This window comes from Colossoma macropomum, unplaced genomic scaffold (genome assembly GCF_904425465.1).
Source record: "Colossoma macropomum unplaced genomic scaffold, Colossoma_macropomum, whole genome shotgun sequence".
Taxonomy (NCBI): domain Eukaryota; kingdom Metazoa; phylum Chordata; class Actinopteri; order Characiformes; family Serrasalmidae; genus Colossoma; species Colossoma macropomum.
The window spans coordinates 16,669,954-16,687,539 of NW_023494785.1; the positions used below are offsets into that span (position 1 = coordinate 16,669,954).

General features: G+C 38.2%; 2 protein-coding genes across 3 annotated transcripts; one reads left to right on the forward strand and one right to left on the reverse strand.

The window, feature by feature from the left end:
- Window positions 1-1,414: 1,414 nt before the first annotated feature.
- zgc:174935 (uncharacterized protein LOC796019 homolog) lies at window positions 1,415-4,200 on the reverse strand. Its single transcript, XM_036584908.1, has 4 exons — window positions 3,670-4,200; window positions 3,035-3,089; window positions 2,107-2,221; window positions 1,415-1,586 (listed from the first exon to the last, which is right to left on the reverse strand). The coding sequence occupies exons 1-4, from the start codon at window positions 3,964-3,966 to the stop codon at window positions 1,511-1,513; spliced, it is 543 nt and encodes a 180-aa protein (XP_036440801.1). The 5' UTR covers window positions 3,967-4,200; the 3' UTR covers window positions 1,415-1,510.
- Window positions 3,660-16,925, forward strand: si:dkey-87o1.2 (uncharacterized protein LOC796684 homolog). 2 transcript variants are annotated; one of them, XM_036584929.1, is made up of 5 exons: window positions 3,660-4,334; window positions 5,131-5,670; window positions 14,200-14,254; window positions 16,236-16,353; window positions 16,724-16,925. In XM_036584929.1, the coding sequence occupies exons 2-5, from the start codon at window positions 5,374-5,376 to the stop codon at window positions 16,755-16,757; spliced, it is 504 nt and encodes a 167-aa protein (XP_036440822.1). In that variant the 5' UTR covers window positions 3,660-4,334; window positions 5,131-5,373; the 3' UTR covers window positions 16,758-16,925. The 2 variants fall into 2 exon arrangements, with proteins under 2 accessions (XP_036440822.1, XP_036440813.1); XM_036584920.1 differs by lacking the exon at window positions 3,660-4,334 and adding an exon at window positions 4,530-4,763.
- The last annotated feature ends 661 nt before the right edge of the window (window positions 16,926-17,586 follow it).

Consider the following 17,586-nt stretch of genomic DNA (forward strand, 5'->3'; position numbering starts at 1 on the left):
GTATTTGCATTTATTACATGGATATACAATGATTTTGCAAGCAAAAACAGACTTATTATCCAGATTAAATGGTTTAAAATATTGTGCTTAAGTGCCCAAAACTTTTGCACAGTACGTGGTTGATTCACTGATCCATTATTATTTGTCTGACTAGAGTGATGACACTGTGATGACTCCATTTGACCAAACAATGGTCTGCACACAGTGGCGCAGTGGGTAGCGTTGTTGCCTCACAGCGAGAATGGCCTGGGTTCGATTCCCGGCCGGGCGACCAGGGTCGTTTCTGTGTGGAATTTGCATGTTCTCCCTGTGTCTGTGTGGGTTTCCTCTGGGTACTCCGGTTTCCTCCCACAGTCCGAAAACATGCAGTTAAGCTAACTGGACATGCTAAATTGCCCCTAGGTGTGACTGAGTGTGTGAATGTGTATGTCTGTCCGTCTGCCCTGCAACGGACTGGCGACCTGTCCAGGGTGTATCCTGCCTTCTGCCCAATGACAGCTAGGATAGTCTCCAGCACCCCACTGCGACCCAGAAGGATAAGCAGATAGATGTATGTATGTATATGTACGGTCTGCACTACTTCTAGCTCCACCCATGTGTTCTCACTGTGCATAATTGTGCTTAATCCCTCAGCAAAGGCACTGAGCTATGGAACAGTTCACTTTGCAGTTGAAATGATGACAACAGGCATGATCACAGGATTGTAATCATTACCACATCATACCACACTGCTTCTTGGAAAAACACTTTAGTTTGTAGAGTGACCAATAGAACATTAAGTAATAAACCAACTTCCTAAATTCATACAGATTCAGTTAGACCAACCACACCGTATTCCTCAGATGTGTAAAATCAGCCAATCTATAGCATCTAGTAACACACATGAAAATACTGGCCAATTAGATTGTAGCAGGAATGATGAAAGGCATACAGAACCTCACAGATAATTGAAGAATCTGTAGTAAACAGATTACCTGTTGGCAGCTATGTTTCAGACAAACTATATTGTACTCTGTTCAACAGTTAACAACATGGTCAACAACTGCAACAATTAATCGAACAGTTAAGTTAGATGCTACCTTACTGCCGCCTTTACCTTAACAGGACAAACTGCCAATACAGCCTAAATGCCTCACCAAACCAAAAAATCTGCACTGAGGGGAAGTGGCAATTGGAAGGTGGGGGTGGGGGAGGGGGCAGAAAAACAACAGTTTTAGCTTGCATACCAGAAAATAGTATCCTCTGTTTTAGCATCAACGGAAAGAGAAGATAAAAGACCCCGAATTCATAAACTTGTCAAAACATTGCTTTGATGCATAAACCAAAAGACCAGGAACAAGGAAACACACCTACAGGAGAGCATATAAATGTGTATGTGTGTGTTGTGATGTAAAGTGTAAATCCTTGTTTTTTCCGTTGATTTGGTTAGTGTATTAACTCCTCTGCTTTCATAGCTTTAGCTTCATTAATGTGCCTTTGTAGCTCCAGCCTTTTCCGTTGTGTTTGAGGCTTATTTAGGCGGCTCTTCTTTTTTGGCCTCCTTAGTAACATTTTGTTTTGGAAGAGCCTCCATGCCGCACAGTTTCCTGTTAGTGAAGAAGAACATTCACAAGCTTAAAGACTGTTTCAAACCACTCATTTTCCTCCTTATTTCACATAAATATCACATCCTCATGCATATTCAAAAACGCACCAAGTGAGTTTCACTTGACCATGAGGTGCTTTACATCTAAAAAGTGCACATCACTGGTCTGAAACTAACTGCCCTCGGCAACTTTATCTTTTCTTTTTGGGCCAGGCAACAGTTTTTACATCCAGCATGCAGTAAAGTGTGTAAGATTCACCCTGGCATCTATAATAGCCCACTAACACCTCTTCTATCCTCGGGAATAACAGCTCAGTTGGAGATCTGAATCATGTCATTTAAATCTAAGATGTCAACCTTCAAAAAAGTATTTGAATTAAGTAGTTTTTATGAACAGCAGCACTGACGCATCTCCTTAACCAAACAATCTTCAAACACACTGAACCAATAAGTTCTTAAACATAAGCCATGCACTCACATAGAGGTCAATATTAAAACGCCTCCTCTAGCACTCAACTCACCTCCCCTCGGCGGAGTCCTTTTTGATGTAGTCACACACTTTGCTGTGTTGCTCCACTTCCTTTTTAAGGTTGTCCATCTGCTCCTGCAAGCTGGCCTTCTTCTTCTTAAACTCCTCTGTACATGGATACCAAAGAGGGGAAATGTTAAGAGAAATCCATCAGTCACAGAGATTTCTAAAATCCTTGTTTGTCAGTCAGATGTACATGAACAACATTTTGCAGTTTAGATGAATAAAAAATTAAATAAATGCACTGTAGCTCTTGTTTCTCTGGATACAAACATTTAATCGCTAAGATGTATCTCCATTTATCTCATTACATTAAAAGTAAATAAAGTTTTTGTCTTATCTTGCTAAGTTACTATTTTGGAAATGCTTGTTTTTTGGACAGTGAATATTTACTGGTAGTGCATTTCTCAAACAACAGCACAAAAATGTTATTATTTTAACAAAATAAATTAAGAAAAACATAACATTCCAATAGCCATTATAATTTTGTATTATCAGACATTGTGAAACATTAGGTTGTTTTAACCTAGCACAGCCACAAGGTGTCAGTATTAACTTATTTGTACTGTCTTTGCTAAGGACGAGCTAAAAACAGTGATCCACTCTCAATATTAACTGTCATTTGTTCACTTAATTTGCAAATTTGTACAAAACGTAAGTAAGTAAGTAGGTAAGTAAGATATAACAACACAAGTTCAGAGAAGTGATCTGCATCCTAAAGGCAAGAGCTTTACCATGTCTTGTGCAAGTGCAAGTGTAAGTGTATTCCTGTTTCCAAACCTGTTTTCTCAAGAGCATTTATGGCTCCAGAGATGTGAGCTTGCACTTTGATCTTGGAACAGTTTTTTCATGGTTCCTTGTCATTAAAAGGAACAGCACTCCTACAGTGATGCTGAATGTGGGCTTTGACTGTCACTCACCATCAGCATTGTTCTTCTCGGTGTCTATGGCAGCGATTTCATCGGTTACACGTTTCTGACAGGAAAATTACAGCACAGAGTTAGATGTAGTAGAACTTGCTGAAAAAAGGCCAGATGCTCAAGGTTAAACAAATGTGTCCATGCACAGTTGATACATACCACACCTCTCTGTCTACAACTTTAAGCCTACAACTGGTACACTGCTCCTTTACACAGATCTAATTAAACGTCTCTTAGTTTCTCTTCAAATGGTCAGACAGCTTAAATGTACATCACTGATTCTCACTCCTGGCTCTGGAGTACCACTGCCCAGCTCATTCATCATTTTCCCTATTTACACTACTATACATCTAGTTCTACTCAGGAAAGGGTTGTTAGCTAAAATGTTAAAGACAGAGGCACTCCAGGGGGAAAGAGTTTCACAAAAGATTTCTCAGTTAGCCAGAAAAACTCGGCATGCATGTTGATTCTGAGATCATCTAAAGCCAAAGACAAGTCTGTCTAACTGAAGAAGAGTAAGGCACGTTTCTATTGGACAATCCTCACTTTTAGCCTTAATGAGAAACTCTGCTTTTGTGAAACGCTTCTCAGGATCCAGTTTGAAAATCATCACACAAAATCAACTCCTCTCTTACCAGGTCACCGGTGCAAGTCTCCACTACACCTCGCTTCGCATCTGCGGCCTCTTGAGCTTCTTTCACTTCAGCAGTGAGGTCGGTAATCTGTTTCTTGGTCTTGTCCAGCAGGGAGTTCGACTCCACCACATGGGTCATGTACTCCCGCAGCACGTCGCTGGTTACCCGGTGCTTGACGTTCTGGAAAGAGGCGTGTTTGGCTAATTTGACCTCCTCCTTTTTCTTGTGGTGAATGTAGCCTGCGAGGCCTAGGCTGCACACCACCAACACAGTCAACAGTAAAGCCTGGCTCCTCATGTTAACTGCTAGATTCAGTCAGTCGGTCAGTCAGTCAGTCTGAGCAAGGCGCGAGACTCTATGCAAAGTACTTTCCGTCTGTTATAGTTACAGCCTCAGTCTCGCGCACTTCTGCATCCTGTCACTTAACGAGTTCTCACGAACTAACTAGATTCGTCTGTTCACCATTGTTATCAGTTCATCCTCGAACTCTCTCTCTTTCTCAAACTGTATTAATTATGAACGACCGTTAATAACAGCCTAACCACACCGTCTTCTTCCGCGTTAAGTTTCCTTCCTCCCCGGGTTGCTAATTTCAGCGCCTGAGAGCTGTCCGTGTCCGAAGTCCACACCAACGAAGAAATAGAAGGAGAGTAAGTAAGGCGGAGGTGAGTGTTACGGTTAAAACTATCCGTACCTGTTGCTGTCTCCGCCCTTCACGGGTTGTTTCTTTTCCCACTTTTATTCCGCAAAGCCCCACCCCCCTCGCACAACGATTGGATAATGCTGTTCGGCAAACATGCAAGGAATGGCTGCTGAGTGTGAACTAATAGCCAATCCCAACGCAGAAGGGCGGGGCTTGTCGGAATAGGGGTGGGAAAAGAAAAAACGTGTTTCACTCTTTCAGTTTTAACCCCAGGAAAGTGAACTATTACAGGAAATGGTATTATATGTCGTTTTCTCATACTTTAGACGTGTAATCACGATTAATTAGTATGTTTTTGTGCTTACGCTGAAAAAAACAAACTTTTGCGGAAAGCTGGACGGAAAAAACTGCTTCCTTTCTGCTCTTAAGCTCATAAAGTGCCACGCAGCAGGTGAGTGACTTGCATTTCAGGCCAAGAGCCAAACCTCCTGTGGATTTCAACACTATAGACGGTGTTAAATGCCTATAGCACCGCTGGATCAACAGTTGGCTTGATCCTGGTTTTTCCTGCCAAACCTCCCTTGCAGCTATTCACCGATTCACCTTTTTTCTTCTTATCTGAGCTCATAACCTGCTTTTCATGTTTACTCGTAGTGCTGTATGTGGCTAAAAACCGAATTGTGGGTAGACGTAGAGAATATGCGGTGAAAGGGCGTGTCAGGGAATAAGGCTGGTTTAAAAAAAGCAGTTAAAGGCGTTTGGCACTGTTTTCATTTTTACACTTACACGCTCTTCTCAATGTTTCCGTCACACCTTAGGGTCGAGTTTGACAGGTAAGGCAGGATTCTCTGTGGAGGGTGGGAGGAGGAGGAGGAAAGGGAGGGGAGTGTAGTTGCTGACACCGAGCTGCTGCAATGAGAGCTCAGTGACTGACGGAGAGAACCTGAGACACGTAGAGATCGGGGGAAAAGGACTCTATTCACTTACACTTTCTCCTCCCCTCCGGTCATCTCTTTTGTGGACCTCTCGTTTGTCTCCCCCACCTCTCTCTCTCGTGCAAGATGAAGGCGATGATGGTGGTGGGCTTCTTGTGCGTGTGTGTGCTGATTGCTGTGGCCTACCAGGCCTTTCAGCAAGAGTTCACCATCCGCCGTCTGAGGTCGCAAATAACGTCAACCACTGAACAAGTGAAGGCCAAGGAGGATGAAATAGTGAAAGCCAAGCTGAAGATTCAGCAGCTGAATGACGAGCTGACACCGCTGAACAAAAAGAGGGATGAGCTGGTGAAGAAGAAGGAGGAACTGCAGAAGGCCAGTGGTGAATCTGAGAAGAGCTTGAACACCTGCCAGAAAGAAAAGGTACTAAATGGCAACCTGTTGATAATACAGTTCTAGCTGATCCCAGTCACGGGCCTTCAGTGTAGGTGTAAAAAAACGTATTTGTGTAAATGTTCTGAATTATGGATGGGCAGTATTAAATTATGTCACATTGTGCTTTTCTGAGCATATTTGGATATCGCCAGCAACTACAAGTTTCATTACAACGTGATTATAATTACACTGTTTGAATTTAGTGCAGTGACATTTGTAAAACATTGAATAAAAGTTATTATAGTTATACCTGAAGGTTTATTATTATTATAATTATTATAGTATTTGTTATGTGTTGCAGGACAGATTCTGTTTTGTCTGTTCTTTTATTCAATCTCAGAAAAACTGAATATCATGATACATACCACATACCAAATGTCTTGAAGTATCGTGATACAATATTTTTTCCCTATGGCCCACCCCTTTGCTTAATTCTAAAGCTCAAGAGCCAAGGTGAGAAGTAAACATTAGTCAATTCTAGAGTTAAAAGTAACCTTAAAACAACTATTTGGTTTCGGTGTAAATGGTTTAGATGTAAACAAAGTTAACATTCAAAGTTTTTAATGTGAAATGGTTTGTTACAGAAAATGTTATTTGCTTAGAATTGTTCACAGTGTTTACAATATGATAATAGGAACCAGATCTCTGAAGCGTTTAATGCCTCTAGAAGCTCCTTCACGGTATAATTAAAAGGTATAACATGAAATGATTACGAAAACAGTTTAACAAAAGTTTTGAGATAAGATTTTGTCCTAAAACATTCTTTTAAAACACACACAACACATTCACAATGATGAGGTACATGCAGGGCATTGTAAGGCAGTAGTCCCCAGAGAAAATATTTTTTTTTCCAAATTTACTCTCTGTTTTACCATTAAAAACATGATATATACAAACCTCAGACACATGTAAGTTTACTGGTGGTTTTGGGCAGTAAATAAAATGACTATATTGTTTCTTATCACTTTGTTTACATCTTAGTTTTTGAATTATGCAGAAATTTTGAGAAATTTGATGAGAATTTCCCTTTTCAAAATTTTTAGGCAGAATTGCCCTGATTTTTCAATATTTCTGCACCATTCAACCATTGAGATGTAAACAATGTCAATGATGTTAAATGGTGTATCAAATAAAAATCTTTTCTCAACACTATCGTAAAAATGCCTCAGGCGGTGCATTGGACACCATCTCGTGTAATAATTTTCTGTGAGGTAGCTTTTAGAGATAAATACTTCAAACGTCTGGTTCCTTTCACCACCAATGTGAACAATTCTGTCTTTGTAAGTTTCTCTTGACTGATGCATTTCATGTCAAACTTCTTGTAATGACTTTTTGTGTACATATTAACTAAATTCATTTCTGCAGACATTCTGGAAAATCAGTGGAATTCCCCTTTCAGACAGAACTTAAAGTCCATGTAAATTCAGAGACTTGTTTCTAAATATGTTATACATGTTAGAAAATATCTGCTGAACACGTGAAAAGACCGTGAACAACGTAGTTCTAAATTGTGGAGTAAGGCCTTTAAACGTTTTTCATCAATTTTGTGTTCAGCATTTTTTGGCGTGCCTGAAATCATGGCACGATAATGTACTGGAGCTATGCATGGCATGACCCCTCCCCTAACACTATAACAATACAAAAACTAGAGCCACACTTAGCATGACCCCTCCCCTAACACTATAACAATACAAAAACTAGAGCCACACTTAGCATGACCCCTCCCCTAACACTATAACAATACAAAAACTAGAGCCACACTTAGCATGACCCCTCCTCTAACACTATAACAATACAAAAACTAGAGCCACACTTAGCATGACCCCTCCTCTAACACTATAACAATACAAAAACTAGAGCCACACTTAGCATGACCCCTGCTCTAACACTATAACAATACAAAAACTAGAGCCACACTTAGCATGACCCCTCCCCTAACACTATAACAATACAAAAACTAGAGCCACACTTAGCATGACCCCTCCTCTAACACTATAACAGTATAAACACTAGAGTGCATTAGGAGCAGTGGTTCTCCCACCCTGACTTTATTTGTCTAGGTTATGCTAGACAGTAATAAATGTTGCTAACTTGCATAAATGGGGAAAAAGTGACCTTTATGCTGCAGACTGAGAGGAACGAGGTTGATACTCGGGTAGGTCAGTGTCCTCTGGTTCTGGTGGCTCATGTAACCTAAGTCTGTAGAAGTCCAATAAAGCTGCTAGACGGAGTGAATTCTGTGTGTTTGTGTCAGCTGAAGCGCTTCTAGCAGCTTCATTTCGATCCAAGAGAGGCTTTGCTGCCCAACCTAGCGAGCTAACGGACATGCTAACATGGACTCTTTTCACAAAGAGGGTAAATTTTGGAAAGTAGAAATACGTTTTTCACTAAAGCTAAGAAAACTTACTTGTATGTGTCCTTTTTCCTACAGCAAACGTGTTTTGTTTAGCAGGACGCTAGCATTGCTGCTACTGAGTGCTGATTGGTTGGTGAGCGGAGCAGCTCATTGGCTGTTCACACTCACTGACATCATGAACGTAACTACATGGGGCGCCGTTTTAAACTCCTATAACTCGAGTTCAAAAGTGTTTATAAATATAACAAGTGTTAAAATGTTTTATGCAGTTCTGTGTTCAGGAAATGAATATATTCTTTTATTTTAAAAATGTTTGACCATTTATAAACTCTAATTTTGCTCAAATGCTCTGTCTTAACCCCTTCATTTTGGAATCGCTTAAGAGTGCCCTCTAACTGAGAAACCCAGAAGACATTAGAATGTAGTAATTCTTCCCTCTACACGTTCTCAGATTGTACCATAATGCTCAAACACTGGGCTACAACGGCCATGCTTTAGTTTTCCTGGACTGTCGTGGCAAACAGCGGGAATAAGAAGTGGATGGAAGCACTGATTAAACTTTAAACAGAGCTAAAATGCTGTATGTGTGTGATAGCCCTGTTTTTACCGCAGTCTGCTGCAGCTGCGCCACATCAAGCAGTCTTTGTCTTTGTACAACATGCCAGCGATTTTCGTAATATGTGTTTTAAAAAGAAAGAAGAACTTAAGTTAATTGTAGTATGAATTCGATAGATTATGTTTATATTAAGTTAGCTACCCTAGCTAGAAGCCATTGCTAACAGTAGCTGTTATCCCAGACTGGATTACCTGGCTAACATAAAGCAGCCTTTTGCGTCACCAGCGAAATTTTTACTGATCTTTAAGAAGCTAATGCTACAGACAATAAACCGTCAACGAAATAATTCTTTCATGATCAGCTTGGTATGAACAGCTAACGTTAGCTGGCACTGTATGTCAGAGGCACTACATGGCTTTTCCCAGATCACAAACAACTAGCCAGCTAGCTATGTCAAAAAATGGCAATCAAAATGTCACAGCATACCCGCGATGCTAAGATACAAGTTAGCTAGCTAGGAGTTGCGTTTTTGATTGAGCAGTGAAAGGTGGATGTTATCCGAAGTAAGTTACTGCTTCAGAAATTGTCATGAAACTAAAAGAACAATGCAGTTTGGCAGGTCGCTAACATAGCTGGCTAACCAGCTAGCTTCGAAGTTTGCTACTCAAGCTGGTGTTCCTTAAACTGCTAATGATAGGCTAGCTAATTAGCACCTATGGCCTGCTAGCCTACTATAAGCTAAAAAGAGCTTAAATGAAGTCTGTCTAATAGACTTTACATATAAAAGGTTTGCTTTTACAGTGTTAGAGAAATCGCTGGCATACTGTAAATGTTAGCCAACTGGTGCCAGCAGCTAATGAAAGCTAGCTCCTTTTATTTGGGGATACAGCTACAGTTAGCAATGGCTTCTAGCTAGCTACATCTGAACAAATTTTACCATATTCATAATACATATAAAAGTTCTTCTAATTTTTAAAACACAAATATAACAGAAATCGCTGACATGTTGTACAATGACACAGAGACTGCTTGATGTGAGGAATCTACAGCACTAGTGAACAGGGCTACCACACACACAGCATGTTAGCCCTGTTTAAAGTTCAGTGTTTCCATCCACTTCTTATTCTCACTATTTGTCATGACAGTGCACGAAATCTAAAATATGGCAGTCGTAGCCTAGTGTTTGAGTGGTACAATACTATAACATTTTGACAATGCTTCTGCAGTAATTATACGGAGTGGAAGTTCGTTTTACCCTGCTGCCGCTTAAGCCAGAGGTACTCGCCACTGTTTGTGAAAAAGAAGAAAATCGTACACAAGACAAAACGTATCGGGTTCTAAACATTTTTATTTAACACAGGGTGCAATAGATGCGATTTTTCGTAAAGCCCATTCTTTCTTGCCATCAGACACATCCCCAGCGTTTTAGAGCAAAGAATACTGCTTATTTGTTTTTAACGATTTTGAAACCTAATTATGTACTTGCCAATTTTGTAATCACTGAAATTTGGCTGTGTGGTTAATAATACATTTTTCTGTGGTGTGACAAACCCAGAGCACACATTTATTACTGCTTTACATGGACTTTAAAATACATGATTACTGGCCGGTAGTGAAGTTTCTGTTATTTTCTTTAGGGTTTTTTTTATTATTATTTTCCAATTGGCATTATAATACACAACCTAAAATTAATTTCAAAATGATTCTGTGTCACACAACATCTATCAAGGGTGTGATGTCAGTACTAAATAATCAGCTGATGCACACATCAGAGGCTGAACACAAAGTATAAATGTGGCTAATTTGAGCAAAATTTGACAAACATTTTTTTGCACATATAGATGTTTTTGCTGCTGTAAATATCTAAAGAATAATAAAGAACATATGAAGCACATTACACTGTAATATGCAAGGCAGTGCAGCACACTTGTATGCTGGTGGGTGTATGCTGCAGTGCTGTGATATGAGCACCATCATTATGGTGTTGATTAGCTGTGCTATTTAAGCTTTTTGAACTAGATATTGTAATGTGTGGATTCCCGGAAGAAGCTTAGAAAACTTTGAATTCAAACCCGTAATGCAGCGTTAGTAGGAACTTGAATCGGCAGAATTCCAGAGGCAAAGCAGCACACTCCCTCAGCTCACGCCTCTTTCTCTGAAGCTCCCTCTCGGTTCCCCCTTCACACATCGAGCCAACCTTTCAGAATAAACCCAGAACCTACATCTAACATGTACAAACCTTTTCTAAACATCCTACCTGCCTTTTTTTACTAAGCGGAATCCAGGAGTTCTCTGACATCACAATATAATATAATAAATAATAAATAAATAAAATAATAATGGGCTGCCCATGATGTGATCAAAATGGCAGCCCTAGCATGGTGCTGTTGGTGAGACCATTAAATAAGCATTGTTTTAATTATGCTTGTTTTAATTTTTGTTTTATTTTAGGGTTCCCCAAAAACACCCAGAATTATGAGATACTCATTTTAGTGATACCATGGACAGTTTGGGAATGTATGATAGTGCTCTTTAGGATTCTCTTGCAGTGTGCTTTAATCCAGAATAACAGTATTGAAGAACAGTCATTAAAATAATATGTAAACTAAACTTACCATTCACTACCTAGTCAATGCAGTCCATGTATGGAAAAGATGCTGCAAGACAAGCCTGTTTTTAATAATATTGTTTCTGTGATGTCACAAGAACTAACTCATTTACATCTGTCCACCTATCAGCCTACAGCAGTTTAGCCCCACTCATTCACACTGAAGTTATAAGGAGTGTTTCAGCTCAGAGTGCTTTTTGAATGAAGCACAATACAGGGCTAGTCAGCACAGAGCTCACTTACATATATCAGTCTTAAAGGCAGAGTAACAAAAACAGGGATAAAGAGAGGTTGGAAAATAAAATATGTAAATTATGGTACATAAAACCACAGAAAAGTTGAAAAACAGGAAAAATGTAGGATATGGGCATTTTAAGGCATGCAAACTTTCATTTTAATATTAAAGCCCTTCACTTTCTTCTGTGTTGACTACATTGTTATATTAATTGTGCAGTAAACACTTAATCTAAAGGTTGTAATTTGGCACACGCTTTATTTCCAGGGGACTGGAAGTCAGTGTTTATGCTTCGAATTGTCAGGATTAACTGCATTAGCATATTTTCTGGATTCAGATTAGGTTTTGGTAACATTGAGCATGTTGAGATTATTTGCTTTCATCGTGACCTGTAAGGTGCAGTAAGCAGTAGACTCCAGTCAGTTATTAACAGCTCAACGCCTGCTATAAAACTGCTATAAAGAGTGACCTGACGACATTAACAAACAAGCACAAGGACACACATTTACTCTTTTCTCTTGGTGTTGCATACAATTTGCATGTAGGTAGCACTTCATTTGCGTGCATGCTGAAATGACACTGACTGCAATATGAGAGCATAATGTTCCTCTTCAGAGTTTGCTTTAGCATTTACAATAGCACTTTCAGAGTTTGCGACACAGTGTATGTACAGAAGATCTTAGTCATTCAAACCCGCCCTGAGTCATTATTCAGAGTTAGGATGAATCGTAGCCTCAAGCCCTGTGAAAGGCAACATTGTATCAATGTGAAATAAATACTGTGGCAGAAACAAGACTCCATAACAGTCGTCCCCTGCTGCACAGAGTGCCTGTGTTGTTTTTATCTGTACTTTAGGATGTAGGGAGGGTTCAGGTATGTGGAGTTAGGAATAGAGGTGGGAAATATAATAATTTATCACAATAGTAATAAACCATGTTATGGTCAGTACTTATAACATTGAACAACTGCATGTATCATAAAAAAGGCCAATACAGAGGACCTGTAAAAACATCCAGTATAGTCCCAGGACTAGACACTTTAAAAGCAAACAGTGTTTTGTTATGAAACATGTTTTCTACTGCATGCTAAATAACATAATACATTAATTATTTTTTTGTTTAGTAGGAAAGGTATAATAATGTCCACTATACTGGGCGCATGTAATGAGTTTTTGAGCAATTAACATATTAATTATAACAAACACAACAAGACACAAAGCAAGCATTTACCTTGGTCTGGGTATTCTGCATGTACAGTTGTGTGAAAAATTTTGAAACTTTTGGAACTACCTAGATGCATGAACGGTTTTTAAAATATTAAATAATTGTCCTAATAATTTTTGTAACCTAGTAATAAACAAAGAGCTTTTTAACATACAACATACACACTGATTTACATTACAAAATCTAAAATGAACAAATAGTTGACACAATCAAGGTCACTGATAAAAAAAAGATACATAGATATATATGAAATATTATACATATTACAAACATTTTATATGCTAGGCCAGTGTCATAGACAGAAATCATGTTTCTGAAACACAGGAAATGTTTAGTTTTTTGTTTGGGTCTGTTATCCTGATGATAAATAATGTGTTACTTTTTCCAAATCTTGCAGATTTCTTGTGCCTGATTCCATTGTCCAGCACACTGGTCAGTGAAATCCACTGAAATAACAAAAAAACAGTATTATCCCCAAATTCATAGAACATCATCTGCTGTGACTCCTAAATAAATACAAGATACTGTTCTTAAAAAATAAACAAAAATTTGATCTGATTGCATTTTGTAATGCAAGAGTCTATTATATTTATCATAGGCATAAGCATAATGATCACTAGACATTAAACTTCCAATTTTGTGCATCCCCTCTTTTGCAAGAGGGACCTTCTAGGAGGACATACATACAGAAACCTTTAGGAAATAAAAACAGTATCATTCAGAAACAGTGTTTGATTTGGTCTTGAAGGCGGTGAGTGTCTCACCAGCTGCTGTATTTGTTTATGACAAGATAAACAAAGAAAACATTCTATTAAATAATTACCCAGTACAAAGACTGTGTTCTGTAGAAACCCAGGTGAGTGTGGGGACATACCCGCTTCTATGGAGCTACAGTACCTGGGAATAAAATGTCTAGTATACTGGACATTTGGAATGAGAAGGTATGGGTAATAGCAACTATAGCTGATATCTGGCCATTATGGCCATTATGTTTATGTGGTCTTTTTCAAATGTGAGAAATGACAACATAATGTGTGATAACAGAATTGTTGTTTTTCTTTTTTTTTTCTTTTTTAAGCATAATTTAAAAATACCACCTACCCCTAACAGTGTACCGTACCACACTGCCCCGTGGAGAAATGCCATTTGACTACACTTGTATAAATAAAGGGTTATTTGAGTGATGCCATGGAAGAACCACTTCTGGTCCCCTTAAGTACCATTTTCATTGAATTATAATTTTTTTTATAAGGTTCTCCACTCAAACACTTCAACCTTTTACCACTATCACCCTTTGGTCTGGTTTCTTAGAGGCCAGGGCCAGGTCTGGTTTATTGAAGCTGTGAAGCCACTTCACACATATTTTGTGAAAAGCATTAGACTAATAGAACTGAACCAACTACTGTGGATGTTTATTTCATCACAGTGTTGGAGGTGCTACATCATTTTCTGAGAAATGTACAAATGCTCTGGTATAGACTGCATCATAGCTAGGTGGTGCATTCATTTAATCTCCTCATCTCTCTTTGTTCTCTGTAGACTGACTCTGAGAAGAAAAAAACAGAAGCTACTGAAGCACTCGAGAAGCTAAAAAGTAAGATATCAGTTTATTCCTCATTGATCCAGATCACCATTAGAGGAATACTGCGGCGTTTTTTAAACTTAATCTCTGTATCCTGTTCTCTGCACTTGGGGAAGTAAAACAGAAGACCTGTTGACTCAAAACACACTTATAATAGAAGCCAATGAAGGGAGTGATTGACCCCCCCCCACGTATCCTTTATCTTTTATGCAAACTCGAATGTTTTACTCGTCTTAATAATCTTAATAATTTTAATAATCAACCTCATCATGTTTTTTCAGTAAGACAGACTACAAGACAACAAGCTGTCTGAGAGATGTACTGGAGACCTCTCCTCAGTATGGCCTACACATGCCTGTTCTATGTGTCATGTAGTCAAATACAGGCTAGAAGATTAAAATCATCCATATTTTCAATTACTTCTTTTCTGAGACCCTACAAGATTTAAGGACTAGTGCTAATGTTCTTTGTGATGTTTGGAGGGTGATTGTTCCTTTTGAAGGACACTGTGACATGAGATAAGGACTTGTTTATGCCTGTCTCCAATCTGTCCTACTATGCATCGCTGCAGTCTATGGTACCGGGTGTTTCCATCATTGTATAACCAGCGGAAACACCAAAAGCTGTTGGGTAGGTTACCACAGCATAAAGATAAAAATTTAAAAAAGACCCAGTCAGTTGTACTGTGGCTAGTGTTTCCATCTAGTTATACAATAATGGAAATACTCAGTACCAAAGACCGCCGCTTTGTCTAGTGGGATAGATTGGAGACGGACATAAACAGTCCTTATCTCATGTCACAGCGTCCTTCTCAAGGAACAATCACTCTACAAGCGTCACAAAAAACATCAGTACAAGTCTTAAATCTTTTAAAATCTAAAGTAAAAGTCACCAGTACGTCACTCAGATAACTTTCTGTCTTGTTGTCATTCATATTAATACATGATTAGGTGAGCCTGAATTGCTTATTATTAGGATGACTAAAATATGTGAATTTGCATAAAAGATAAAGGATATGTGAATGAGGGGGGTCACCAGTGACTCCCTTCACCAACGTACATTGCCAGTCTTCACAGAGGCCAATGATTTGCAAATAATTGAAATGTTGCAAAAAAATAATAATATGAACAGGGCTGTGTTTCCACCAGCTTTGTACAATAAACATTCTATGTTATGTACAAACCCTAATGTTTAGTGTTAAGCAGCTTCTTGTTGCTGTTTTTTGTGTGTATTTTACACTGTAAGAGCACTGAGCATAATGGCTCTGGAAATTTGCAGCAGGCACCTTTTATCTGTTTACTGTCTAATATCTCGTTTTTTTTTCTTTTATAAGATAAAGGTGCATTTTAATTTTTAGTACCTGCTTCTTTCTGCCATGTTTCATAGTTTTCATAGTTCAAAATAGTTGACCAGTCATATGACTTTTACCTGTTCTAATTTGTATTATTTATGCAGCAAATGTGATTCCATTGTAATTTTTTTACATTTCATTTTATTGGCTGAGATTATATCATTAATTTTATCAAAGGTGAGCATACCAACTTTTATATGAATTTTATATATTATATATAATATACTATATATTTTATTCAATATTTATGTTTCTTATTTTATTCAATATGTCAAAAAATTTATAAAAATAAGTGCATGGAAGTCTAGTTTGTGTTCTGAGTCAGCAGATTTTCTGTTCTTTTGTTAAGTACAGAGGATCGTAATCGACTACATGCTAAGGATGTGGCAGATTAGGTTGAAAAGTTAGATGAGTTTTGAATATTCCTTTAAGTGATGGTTTCCCAGACATGGCTTAAGCCAAGTTTTTTGACTAAATCAGAGTGCCAATGGTGATTCATCACTGGAACTTCTCTTTAGTGTGCATTTATGCTTAACTTGAGTCTGGAAAATGGTCTTAAACTGCCAAAATGTTTTAAACTTGGTTTGTCTGCCCCTCCCCCCATCCCCAACCATCCATGTTTTAATATATATCTGTCTCTAGTCGACCAGAAGGCTGAGGAGGAGAAAACTCAGGTGGAGGTTCAGAACCTACAAAAGCAAATTCTGGACAGAGATGCCAAGATCTGTGAGTTTGTGGATGCAGACAAAGAGGAAGGAAGGTGAGGACTGTACTCTCATTGGTGAAGTTGTGTTCGGTGCTGCAGTAGTTGAGGAGACACATTTTAATAGATTTATGTGTTGCAGTAAAATCGATGGGCAGACAGTTAACTGTATTTCTGTAAACGACTTGAACTATTTGAGGAACAATGTTCAGATTTTAGTGAGTTTAATGGTTCTGGAGAAAACATTTAATCATTTTCTTGCAGTCTGTGCTGTTAATGAATATGTTACTGTCTTTAATCAAAAGTAGACCTTGTTTATGTACAGTAGCAAGCTTCTGTCATGCATATTATAAGTATGAATTACAATATTTATGATTTATAGCTTGTGGTTAAAGTATACCATTAATCTTGTGTTGTGTTTGTGCAGGAAATTGTGTGAGGGCAAAAAGGCTGCTCGGTAAAGTATAATGAAGACAAAACGGAAACTCAGGAAAAACTCTTCCTCTCAATAGTGTATTAATGTACAGCTTTTCCTCTCCATGTGTTGTTCTAATGCTGTTCATAAGAAAACCAAAGTAATGGAATTAATTTTGTAATGCAGAAAATAAACTGTAGTTTAATTAAGAAAACTTGCTTTCTGGTCTTTTAATGTTGTTATTTTATGACTGTGATCTCCAGTAACACTCGTGAATATAGAAATGTTTTTGATATCCATCTCTGGCGCAGAGGGCATTTGAAAAAAGAAAGAAGAGATTGCAAAAAAGTAATACTATCCTACACTCTCAAACACTGTTAATTTACAGAACACTTTTGTGCCAGGCTACAGGAATATGGCATATTGTCGCTGTCAGAACAAAACCTTGTATCTCCATTTTGTTCGCTTTTTTCTTTCTTTTTTTTTAAGCATAATTTAAAAATACCACCTGCCCCTAACATTGAAGACAAATGGAAATGGTCAGAAATGACACAGAAAAAAATCTTGTAACATTTAACTTACATTGAAAGTTAAGAATGTTTTTTCTTCTTCTGTCAAGTTAATTTTTTTGAGGTTTTGCTCTGACAATGATGAGAATGGGTAATTAGACTACATAGTTATGTTGCAAATCTGAACACGTTGCCTGTGTTAAAAACATATTGGCTGTGTTAAAAGAACACAAAATGTCTTCTTAACTGGGCATACAAATTGGGTTAAAAACTTTACATTTCCCTTTAAAAGACAAAATTAAAAACCTCCATCAAAATGTAATGACTATTGTCACCTCTGAAATGTCTTCTGTTTTTTCATTACAT

Bases quoted from the DNA above. Each gene is read 5' to 3' on its own strand.
- zgc:174935 (XM_036584908.1), bottom strand. From the start codon at position 3,966: ATGAGGAGCCAGGCTTTACTGTTGACTGTGTTGGTGGTGTGCAGCCTA. The intron at 3,090-3,669 runs GTAAGAGAGGAG...TTTTCCTGTCAG, and splicing joins AGACTTGCACCGGTGACCTG to AAACGTGTAACCGATGAAAT. The intron at 2,222-3,034 runs GTGAGTGACAGT...ATCCATGTACAG, and splicing joins CGAGAAGAACAATGCTGATG to AGGAGTTTAAGAAGAAGAAG.
- si:dkey-87o1.2 (XM_036584929.1), top strand. From the start codon at position 5,374: ATGAAGGCGATGATGGTGGTGGGCTTCTTGTGCGTGTGTGTGCTGATT. The intron at 5,671-14,199 runs GTACTAAATGGC...TGTTCTCTGTAG, and splicing joins ACACCTGCCAGAAAGAAAAG to ACTGACTCTGAGAAGAAAAA. The intron at 16,354-16,723 runs GTGAGGACTGTA...GTGTTTGTGCAG, and splicing joins GCAGACAAAGAGGAAGGAAG to GAAATTGTGTGAGGGCAAAA.